Below are 12,242 nucleotides of genomic sequence, written 5' to 3'. Positions count from 1 at the left end.
CATCCACTGCAACGCTAAGTACGCCTGGAGCACAGGAACCCGGCTGACCGGAATCCAGCACCTTATTAGTTTGATGATCTTTGGGGCGAGATGTGGACAGGAGTAGGTTCTGCACTCTGAAAGCCATTCCAGAATTCTTAGGATGCGAACCAGCGGTCGGCCTTTCTCTGTAGTCGACCACCATGCTAACAACTAGCTGATTAAAGCCTCAGTTTGGATCTTCATTGTGTCTCGAGTCCAATTGATGGTACATCAATACTCACCATCAATGCTCACTCCCATTGCTTCTGTTACTATCCAGCCTCCCCCATTACCTCTGACCAGTTATTGTTCATTTGAATATTCCTTTTCTCTGAACCTTTTAATGTTGATGTCTCCATGCCGATTGTTGACGTGACACCTCCCCTTCGCGAGGCTCCATGCACCCTTATCTTCCAGGATTAGAACATAGAACAGTACAGCACAGAACTGTAGGCAGCGCGGTAGCAGTGGGCAGCACGGTAGCAGTGGGCAGCACGGTAGCATGGTGGTTAGCATAAATGCTTCACAGCTCCAGGGTCCCAGGTTCAGTTCCCGGCTGGGTCACTGTCTGTGCGGAGTCTGCACGTCCTCCCCGTGGGTGCGTGGGTTTCCTCCGGGTGCTCCGGTTTCCTCCCACAGTCCAAAGATGTGTGGGTTAGGTGGATTGGCTATGCTAAATTGCCCTTAGTGTCCTAATAAATAAGGTTAATGGGGGGGTGGGTTACTGGTATAGGGTGGATACGTTGGCTTGACTAGGGTGATCATTGCTCGGTGCAACATCGAGGGCCGAAGGGCCTGTTCTGTGCTGTACTGTTCTATGTCTATGTCTAGAACAGGCCCTTCAGCCCTCGATGTTGTGCCGAGCTTTGTCCGAAACCAAGATCAAGCTATCCCACTCCCTGTCATTGTGGTGTGCTCCATGTGCCTATCCAATAACTGCTTAAAAGTTTCTAAAGTGTCCGATTCCACTATCACAGCAGGCAGTCCATTCCACACCCTAACCACTCTCTGAGTAAAGATCCTACCTCGGACATCCTTTCTATATCTCCCACCCATATAGTTATACCCCCTTGTGACAGCTACATTCACCCGAGGAAATAGTCTCTGAACGTCCACTCTATCTATCCCCCTCATCATCTTATAAACCTCTATTAAGTCGCCTCTCATCCTCCTCCGCTCCAAAGAGAAAAGCCCAAGCTCCCTCAATCTTTCCTCATAAGACCTATCCTGCAAACCAGGCAGCATCCTGGTAAATCTCCTTTCCACCCTTTCCAATGCTTCCACATCCTTCCTATAGTGAGGTGACCAGAACTGCACACAATATTCCAAATGTGGTCTCACCAGGGTCATGTACAGTTGCCGCATAACTCCACGGCTCTTAAACTCAAGCCCCCTTGAGGCAACCTTCAGAAATCTGTGGACATGAACCCCAAGATCTCTCTGTTCCTCCACATTCCTCAGAACCCTGCCGTTGACCCTGTAATCCGCATTCAAAATTTTCCTCCCAAAATGAATCACCTCGCACTTATCAGGGTTAAACTCCATCTGCCATTTTTCGGCCCAGCTCTGCATCCTATCAATGTCTCTTTGCAGCCTACAACAGCCCTCCACCTCATCCACTACTCCACCAATCTTGGTGTCATCAGCAAATTTACTGATCCACTGTTCAGCCCCCTCCTTCAAGTCATTGATAAAAATCACAAATAGCAGAGGACACAGCACTGATCCCTGTGGTACACCGCTGGTAATTGGTCTCCAGTCTGAAAATTTCCCATCCACCACCACTCTCTATCTTCTATATGATAGCCAGTTACTTATCCAATTGGCCAAATTTCCCTCTATCCCACACCTCCTTAATTTCTTCAAGAGCCGACCATGGGGAACCATGGAACCATCAAATACCCCCCTTTGACTTTTGATCTACCAAGGTACAGGATCCAAATGCTACCCCAGAAGTTACTGTCCCTTCTGTCTCACAATGCTATGACTAGAAATCTAAGGACCAAATATCTTAGGCGATTGACTATACACCATACTGTGATCGATTGTCACTGCCCAGAGAGACCTTCCCCTGCCGAAAACCTGGACCAAGGACATGTGTGTAATGCACTGCCCGTTCACATGGCCCATACAGCCTGAGGGAAGCCTCTTAAATATGTCCCCAATAGCAAGGCCTCATCCCCAGGGCAGTCTTTTCAATATGACTCCCACAGCATCGCCTCAGCCCAAGAACAGTCTCTTCATTATGTCCCTGACAGCGAGAAATAATGAAAAACAATATACAGAATGTGGCTAAAGTCAAAAGAGTTGTAACTTGTGTACAGTTAAAAACATCATCAAAGAGTGGTAAGCTGCTTGGGAAAATATTGATCCCTGTGTTAATCACAGTTGGTTAGCACAGTTGCTTCACAGCTCCAGGGTCCCAGGTTCGATTCCCGGCTTGGGTCACTGTCTGTGCGGAGTCTGCACGTTCTCCCCGTGTGTGCGTGGGTTTCTTCCGGGTGCCCTGGTTTCCGCCCACAGCCCAAAGATGTGCAGGTTAGGTGGATTGACCATGATAAATTGCCCTTTGTGTCCAAAAAAGTTTGGGTGGGGTTACTGGGATATGGTGGAGGCGTGGGCTTGGGTAGGGTGCTCTTTCCAAGGGCTGGTGCAGACCCGATGGGGGCCGAATGGCCTCCTTCTGCATTGTAAATTCTATGACCCATGAATCACTTGAATGTTAGCAATCTCATTTGTTGCTATAGTTTTAATTTAAAATCGTTGAATCTATTTCTGCACATCTCTACTGTTCAGCTCTTCCTGTCTATTTTCTTAAATTGTTAAACAAATAAAATACTTAGAGAATGTTTTCCTCACCTGTCTAGCCAGAACAAGAAGTGTGATGAAGAAAATAAAAAGAGAAATTACGCCCATTGTCTTCAGATCCTTCAGCACACCAGGTCTAACAAAGGAGTAGAAAACATGATCCTTAATATATTAAATCAGTATTAGAATAGAATTCTGGCAGCAGATCATTATATAGCTGTTGCAAATAGCAGTGATCAATCTTCAAACAATATTTATTCAATTTAATATATATATCTTATATTTAAATATAGACTTCCTTTCTACATCCTGTTAATACATTTTCTCCCACTTTTTAAATATAATATTCATTGCAAGTTGTAACATTTCCATCTGTTACTTTTAAAGTTAATGTGATAAACCTAACAAGATGGAAAACATTATCAAAAGTTAAAGATTTCATATCCACCACAGAATATATTTATTTCAAGTTGTTCTTAATTGATTCCGTCATATTCATTGTTTCAAAATATGTATAACTTCTTTGACATTTTAAGTTTTAAAATACTCCAACTTTTTCTATCCATGAAATAATGTACATAATATGCCTAATAGTGTGGGGCATAATGAGAGTTATTTGCTTCCTTGAAATTAAATAATGGCATGAGATTTAATTCCTGTGATGAAAAGAAAGCAAAAAGATGATTTAATACATATTTAAAAACATTTTGACCAATAAATAGAAAAAGGATATTTACTTTGGTTGAAGATTCAATAACAAGGAGAATTTAAAAACAATCATTACCAGAGTGCGATGAAAGGTTATGAGTGAACTATTTGGCCAAATAAGTGCATGTAATGTCTTGCTACAAGGCAGAGTTGAGATAATACTTTTAATGGATACGTGGATAGATATTTGAAGCAGAGAAATATATAGAGTTGTAAGGAGAAGCTGGATTTGCCTTGCAAAGAGCTGGCGGATAAAGTATGGATTAAATAGCTTCCTTCTTTGCAGAAAACGTCTGTGGTTGAATGATTCACACATATCTTAATAAATAGGAACAACTCAACAGAGACTTTCAAAACTCTACAGACATCTTGCAAAGTATGTACCTTTCCATCTTTACAGTTGTGTACAGCATTTTGCTATACTCATCAAAGAGCGAGGAATGGGTTTGCAGAAGAATTACATTGTAAACCACCACAGCAATCAGCATCATCACCATCTTCAGCTCATAGTTTACCCGCAGGAACACAGAACACGACATCAATCCCAAAATACAGCTGTATAGAAAATACTGTGGTAGAAAAGTAACACATTGAAACCCTATTATAATGAATTCTGTATAAAGTAATTTCCCTTAATAGGGTGAGAATCATACTGTTTGTTACTGATATAGTAAAATACGTATTTGAGGGAGATGTCTCTAAAAGATCAAGATTGGTGCTGCAAAGCTAAGAATATTTTGGATGTATTGCTGGCACAACCAATATAAAAGAAACAGCACCATAAAATCCTGTTGTAATTAGCATTGTGGACTCCAAGAAAAATGGGTGACGCCAGCAGAAGAAAAATAATGCCATGTTAAAAAACCTGAGTTATAACTCACTTAGAATATTAACCCAAGTTCTGGCCCACTCAATGGTGGGTAATAGAGGCTCTGGAAAAGGTTCAGAGGATGGCCAATTGATTGATTTCTCATTTAAAAATTCTTGGTTATGATTTGCCTAGAGAAATGGGCCATTTTACTCCAGAAAAGCATATTCTCAGCAGATATCCTTGATGACAACATTGACTATAATCCAAAACAAAAAGTACTTCATTGACTGTGAAACACTTTGAGATGTCTAGCGGTCATGAAAGGCACTACATAAATGCAAGTCTTCCTTTTTTGTTTAGATTAGATGGTGGTACTTAAATAACGGAAGAGGTACATTGTGTTGGGGTGAATAAATTGTTTGAATTTGAAAGGTTAGATAGCACCAGGCATCATGTATATAAGTTATGTAATTATTCTACCAGGTTAGGAGTTAAGAGGTTCTTCTTTTTGCGGAAAGGACTATTACTCCCTGGAACATGCTGCTTGGTTGCACAGTGAGTGTGGATTCATTGCAGACATGCAAACAGTAGCTGGATGATTGGGGCTGATGTTCCTGCGTACAAAAGATGGATGGGATGGATTGGGTGATTTGCCTCATGGTCATTGTAGTCTGTGAAACTGGTTTTGGCTGCCTTTGGGAGACAGAGAGGAACCTACCAGAGTGTTTCCCAACTCCCCATCCTGAATTGACAGAGTGTTTTAAAAAAATGATTTTTTTCTGTACCAAGCAGATTATATAACTTCCAGTTTGGGACAATCTCGATGGACCAACTAATCTTTCCCTGCCATTATTTTTGTATGTTGGAACAAGCAGGGCTTTGTGCTGAGAGAGGTTTCACAATGGATGCGTAGTAGAAAGTTTAAAAAACAAATTATTGAAAAACAATTAACTACACAACAATACAACAAAGAATGAGAAATAAAATGAATAGTTACTATTTTTGACTTGTGTTGTTAACATTAACAGCTGAGTGGTACTCATAATGTTGACATTTCAAAAGGTTTAATATACTTAAAGTGCAGGATTAAAATCAAAGACAACAGCAGTTTGACAATATTACTCTGGTCTTTCCGTACAACCACTGCTGTGTGCATCAATCCATCAGTTGCCATCAGCTAAAGCTGCAAAGCTAATACAGGCTTGGATTTTTCCCATGATGGAGAAGCCCTACACATTTTTAACTCCCTCCCCCGATCCAAACATTTCCCATAAGTACAAGTCTGCATCTTTCTATGTGTTGAGACGGTTCTTCTTTTCTTGATTATAAGTTCTACATTCCATTTTTCAACGAAATGCTTCTAACTTACATTTCTGTGTCAATTCATAACTACTGTCAGGATGATAAACTAAATCTCAAACACAGCTTGTCTGCCATATGAAAAATGTACCCTCTGGCAGATGATAAAACGCTTAAAATTGTACTTTTAGGTATACTTTGGTTCAATTAATGTTGAAGCATTTCATTAAAGACGCATTGCTAATAGTATTGCTGCCTCGGGAGAATCACGTGATGTGAGTGAGGGAACAATTGCATTTTCATGAGCTCCGACTCAGCTCAGCTTTTAATCCTTTATTTTATCCTGGTGTAAATCTCATATTTGCTTTCTCTTGAGTTGCATGGCGTGTGCTATGTCCCTGGTGATTTCTGATTGGTGTTTTCCGAAGAAGAGCCAAGATAAATCATAAAAATCCTTGTTTATTGTGGTGGTCAGAGTGGGCTAGGTGGGGCCCAGCTTGCTGTGGTGTAGCTCACTGGGGCTGGTTTAGCTCACTGGGCTAAATCGCTGGCTTTTAAAGCAAACCAAGCAGGCCAGCAGCATGGTTCGATTCCCGTACCAGCCTCCCCGGACAGGCGCCGGAATGTGGCGACTAGGGGCTTTTCACAGTAACTTCATTGAAGCCTACTCGTGACAATAAGCGATTTTCATTTAATTTCATTTCACTTGCTACTGAGTGGGCTCTCGCTTCAGCAGTGTTGGGTGTATCCGGAATATTAACGCCAATGTTGTCCTGGGTGATGATCTCTGCAGTTCAGAGCTCACTTTGAAAAATTGCTGGGCATCATTGGTAGAGTGGTGGACCTGCAAGAGAGAGGGCTTGCACTTTCCCTCGTGAAGGCCCGCCTTCATGTCAATGAGATCCTACTGCATGGAGTGTTGTTTATCCTGACACCTCCAGGAGTTAAGGGCTGGGCAAGGTATGTTCTTTTTTTATAAAGTTTTTTTATTCAAGGCATTTTCATATGTACAAATGGAATCAGAAGAACAACCAAATATCTAAATAAACAACACACCCTCCCCCACTGCTCCCCTGATGCCACCCCTCCTCACATCCCACCTTCCCCATTTTAACCCTCTTCCCCCCCCCCCCCCCCCCCCCACCCCTGACCTCTCAAGCCACCTTAAAGAAATCAATAAACGGCTTCACCGATGGGCGAACCCATCCGCCGACCCATTCAAGACAAACTTAATCTTCTGGAACCTCAGGAATTCTACCAAGTCACACCCACATCCCCACTTTCAGCGGCTCCAAGTCCCATCACCCGAGCAAGCCCCATCTCCAGACTATTAGGGAGGCAAAGGCCTAAACATCGGCCTCTCTCATCCCCTGGACTCCAGGGTCTTCCGACACCCCAAATATTGCTACCGCTGGATTCAGGACCAGCTCCACACCCGCACCTCGGACATCACGCCCAAGAACCCCTGCCAGAACCCCCTCAGTCTTGGACACACCCAGAACATGTGGATGTGATTCGCGGGCTCCCCGCACACCACCCACACCTATCCTCCACTCCCTCAAAGAACCTCCTGATTCTCGCCACCATCATATGTGCCCTATGTACCACTTTGAACTGGATGAGGTTAGCCTCGCACACGACAAGAATGCATTCACCCTTCGCAAGGGCTCTAACTAAGTCTTAGCCCCCACCTTCACTCACAGTTCCTCCTCCCACTTGCGCTTTATGTCCTCCACCTGGGATCCCTCCCATTTAATTAACTCCTTGTAGGCCTCGGACACCTTCCCCTCCCTTATTTCAACACTCGGCAGCACCTGGCAACCCCAGGGCCGGCAGCCCAGGAAAGGACGGCACCCCTCTCCTTACTAAATCACAAACCTGCAGGTACCTAAAGCCGTTTCCGAGTCAACCACCCCATCGGCAGCGCTTTATCCAGCAGAAAAAAATCAATCCGGGAGTACACTCGGTGCACATGGGCGAACCGTGAAACCTCCTCCGCCCTTGACCCTCCAACCCTTCACGGCTCCACCCCCCCCCCCCCCCCCCCCCCCCCCCATTCCATGTGCTCCATAAACCCTCTCAGCTCCTTCACCACTGCTGACACCCTCACCGACTTGGGACTCGATCGGTCCAAGCTCGGATCTATGACTGTTTAAAAATCCCCCCCCATAATCAGCCGAAGCGAGTCCAAGTCAGGAATCTTCCCAAACAACTGCCTGGCTGTTCAGCACAGGGCTAAATCGCTGGCTTTGAAAGCAGACCAAGCAGGCCAGCAGGTTTGATTCCCGTAACAGTCTTCTCGAACAGTTGCCGGAATGTGGCGATGAGGGGCTTTTCACAGTAACTTCATTTGAAGCCTACTCGTGACAATAAGCGATTTTCATTTCATTTCTTATAAAATCCACATCATCCCAATTCGGGGCATAGATGTTTACCAGAACCACCGGCATCCCCTTCAACTCTCCACAAATCATCACATACCTCCCCTCTGGATCAGCCACAATACTCCCCACCTCGAACGCAACTCACTTATTAACCAACCCCTCGTCTTCTTATCCAGCCCCTTCCCCACCCATCCCTTCCTCAGCCTTTTCTGGTCCCCTATTTTCAAGTAAATCTCTTGCAAAAAGGCCATGTCCGCCTTCAAACACCTCAGATGCGTGAACACACACGAACATTAAACTGGCCCATTCAACACCCTCATGTTCCATGTGACTATTCTGTTGTGAGGCTCCCCATCCACATCCCCTGCCGATCAGCCATACCCCTTTTTGGGCTAGCCCTCGCCCATGTCATGCGACCCTTCAGGCCTGTCCTCAGATGTCTTCCGCCACTGATCTCTTGCAAACTGCGCTACACCAACCACAACCGTGTCAGCAGCCCTTCCCACCACCCACCTTCAAACAAAAAAAACAACTCCCTCTCTCCCCCACGCCTTCCTCCTGGCAACCCTCCTCCACTTCACTCCCATTAACTAGCCCACCCAGCTAGCATGGTGGCCCCCGCCCAAGACCTCCAATCATCCTATCTCCCTCCAATTACTCTTTACCTCCTCCCACCAACTCAACCAGCTATCCTTCAAGAGTAACAAAAGGCACACTCACCATAGTTGCTCCCCTGTCAGAACCAGCCCCCGAAAACCCACCACCAAGCAATTTAAAGAGCACCCAAAACTCCTCCAAAGTTCAATGTCCTCACACTCCTCCCAGTTCATTGTCCCTCATTAATTCCATCGCCTCCTCTGGCATGTCGAAATAAAACTCTTGCTTCTGGAAAGTCACCTACAGGCAACAGTACTCCAAACTTCACCCCCTTTTTAAAAAGGGCAGCCTTAATCCAGCCCTCCTCTTCACCAGCTCTGCACCTAAGTCTGAGTACACCCGCAGCTTGTTCCTTTTGCATTTACAGTTGCTGGTCTGCCTCGTCCATTGAAGGATCTACTTCTTGTCCAAAAAACGGTGCAACCGCACCACAATCGTCCTCGGCGGCCGCCTGCCAGTGGCCTCCTCCCCAGCGCCCTGTGCCCTGTCCACCTCCAGGGGCTGATCAAAGGCCCCTTCCCCATCAACGTCTCCAATCTCTTTGCCACATACACCCGGCCTCTGCACCTTCAATGCCTTCAGGCATCCTTCGCATTTACCCTTCTGGAGCGATTCTCTAAATCTTCCACTTTCTCCCTCGGCTTTCATCTGGCTCTCCTGCATCACTCCCATCTCAGCCACCAACAAGGTCAACTGCTCTTCGTGCTCCCCCACTGCCTCCTCCACTTTCTGGATCACTAGGTCCTGGGCCTCTGCCCAACTCGCTCAATCAAAGATCTCAGCGGTTCCACTACCTTGGCTAGGTCTTCCAGGGCTTCTTTACTCTGTTGCCAAAACATATCATTTTGGAACTCCACCAACTGCTCCATTGACGACTGAGCAGGCAGCACAACTCCCTTGCCCTCCAATGAGATTTTCGATTGAAGCCACTCCACTCCAGAAACCTGCTGGCAGGAGTGCGACGTGCTGCTGGCGCGAACAGAGTCTCCCAACGGACAGAGAATTGTGACTTTTGTCTTATAATCCTTGTGGTTGTGGTCAGGGAATATTTTGTTTTTCTCACCCCATTCCTGTTTATATGAAAGATGAATGAAACCGGAACGAGTTGAAGGGTGGATAGTTGGAGTTGGTAGATTTAGCTCAGTCCTCAGTGTGGTGATATGCCCATGGGCTATATCATAGATGGATGGTGTGTGACCTCCAACCTGCAGATGGCGGTGCAGATACATCATGCAGTCGCTAGACCAAGGTCACATGGCCAGTGACTCCCATATAAGGAAAGACATATAGACATATCCGGCCATCTTCAGAAGAAGATTGAGAGGGTATTCAGACATACATGTGAATGGTTAGTGCTAGGTGCATGTTCCGGAGGAGTAGTAAGCAGGCTCCACGATAATGTACTCTGTATCAGATTGCTACCTTACCACACGAGACTCAATAAAAGATTCTGGTTTGGTGGATTCCTCTGTAACGTATGAAGGACCAAACACAGCATGGTACCATGAGTGCTGAAGATTTAAAGATAGCAACGGCAGTGATAACATTAGGCATTCGTGATAATGTTAGGCTTGAAGACCGGTCTGGTGAACTGCAGCCTGAGGTGACCCAATGTGCTAGAAGATACTGAAGCTCGAGCTGCATGGACTGAGGGCCCCCCACCAGCTTTAGATGTTCGGTGACGTAGGTGAGAACTGGCGGCTATTCCAACAGCTGTTCGAACTTTATGTTTCGGCCGTGCAGGCCCAGCCTGATGAAAGGCGACTCACATTGCTGCTAACATTGCCAGGTCCACAAAAGCTTGAACTCCATAACTCTTTTGTGTTTGATAATGCGGAGGGAGGATCACAAGAAATTTGATGAAGTGATGAAGCACTTTGATGAGCTTTGTTCCCCTAAGAAGAATGAAACAGTTGAGTGCTATATGTTCCGTATGCGTACCCAGAGACCTGGCGAATCATTTGATAGTTTTGTCACGGATTTGAGGCTGAAGGCCCAGTCATGCAACTTCAGTGACCTGAAATCTTTGCTAATCCGCGATCAAATTGTCTTTGGTATAGCTGATGATAAGCTTTGGCCGATACTATTGTGGGAGGAAGATTTGGTGCTGGAAAAGGCGGTGAGGATTTGCCAGGCAAGCAAGATAGCTGCACAAAGAATAGGTGCACTCTGTTCAAACAATTTTGGCACCAACGTAGGAGAAGAAGCCAGCGCCATTAGTGCTGTGTTGCACGTCATGAAGAAACGTGATCTCTGTGTGGGCGGCCATTTTAAGCGGCCAACAGGAGTCGCCAACAGGCACGCGACATGTCCTATTGTAACGTCTGGCCTTTGGCAAAGTTTGTTCCAGCTGTCGTGTTGGACATTTTGTAACACAATGTTCTGCCTGTTCCACCATGGACCATGCATGATTGGTGCATGCAGTTGATGAGATAAACACGGAAGAACAGTTTTTCATCGATCTCATCAAGGCGAGGAACCAGAAGAGTCCGACAAATCAAAATGAAAACAAAGTCTGAAGAAAGAATGAAGGTAATAAGAACGCTCTGAAAATCTTTAAGTCTATATTAAAATCGATGTGATGCTGAATAATGCTTTCATACGTTGTGACTTTGACTCTAAAGCGACAGCCAACCTTGTGAGTCCATCTGCTTTGCCAAAGCTACACTTCGCTGATCGGCCAGGGCTGATGATAGACTTCAGAATAAGAACTATGGAACCGTTGATGTTTGCAAACTAGTGCTCTAAGTGGCAGGCATGAAGCACACACTACCCTTTCACATTGTAGACATTGGTGTATATCCTGTTGTCCCCTGGAGATGGAAAGCTCCATGTTTTTTTGGTTGATTGAGCGACCTGTTCTCTTTTTCTTTGGTGGTTGGTTGGCATGCGCCAGGGTGATATGGAGCCCGAGCTGGATCGTGATTCCTTGTTATCCGGTGGTTTATTTCTGGTAGTTTGAACTTTTCCTTCCTTTTACTTCTACTTTTCTTGGGAGGCTCTGAAAATATGATGATAATCTTAACATGTTGTTGCTGGTCCTCTCTGCATAATGTGGAGATGCACCGTGGACTGGGGTGAGCACAGTAAGAAGTCTTACAACACCAGGTTAAAGTCCAATGTGTTTGTTTCAAACACTAGATTTCAGAGCACTGCTCCTGTTGGGCTTTAACCTGGTGTTGTAAGACTTCTCTGCATAATAGTATGGAATAATGTTGGCTCTGCACTGGGCCTTAGTTTGGGGTTAATTTGCATCGTGTGGTGTACATATAACTTCCCTTAAGACTGGGATTTTTGTGCATTTTTTAAATTTTTGTAAGGATGGGTATGAAGAATCCATGCTTTTCACCTGCGTGGCTACTGTTTGGTCTGGTATACAAGAGGCTGTGGTGGGTCATTGGTGCCTCTGGTGCTGCTGGAGATGGGGGAGATGTACATTGGTGTGCACCTGAACATGGAGCGGAAGATTTATCCCGATTTTTTGTAGTAATTGTGGGCTGGCATGGCGTGCTGGAGCGTGCATCATTGTGCCATATTTTTCGAGGCCTCGTCCT

General features: G+C 45.3%; 1 protein-coding gene across 4 annotated transcripts in view; it reads right to left on the bottom strand.

Annotated features, from left to right (window-relative positions):
* adcy2a (adenylate cyclase 2a) overlaps positions 1–12,242 on the bottom strand; it is an 840,666-nt gene that overhangs the window by 57,148 nt on the left and 771,276 nt on the right. For all 4 annotated transcript variants that reach the window (XM_038797200.1, XM_038797201.1, XM_038797204.1 and 1 more), the window contains exons 19-20: positions 3,922–4,106; positions 2,881–2,965 (exon numbers count right to left, since the gene is read on the bottom strand). In XM_038797200.1, the coding sequence (XP_038653128.1) occupies positions 2,881–2,965; positions 3,922–4,106 (270 nt within the window). The remainder of the gene's footprint in view (positions 1–2,880; positions 2,966–3,921; positions 4,107–12,242) is intronic.

Source organism: Scyliorhinus canicula, chromosome 5, assembly GCF_902713615.1.
Source record: "Scyliorhinus canicula chromosome 5, sScyCan1.1, whole genome shotgun sequence".
NCBI lineage: Eukaryota > Metazoa > Chordata > Chondrichthyes > Carcharhiniformes > Scyliorhinidae > Scyliorhinus > Scyliorhinus canicula.
This window is presented reverse-complemented; position numbering and strand designations above follow the sequence as displayed.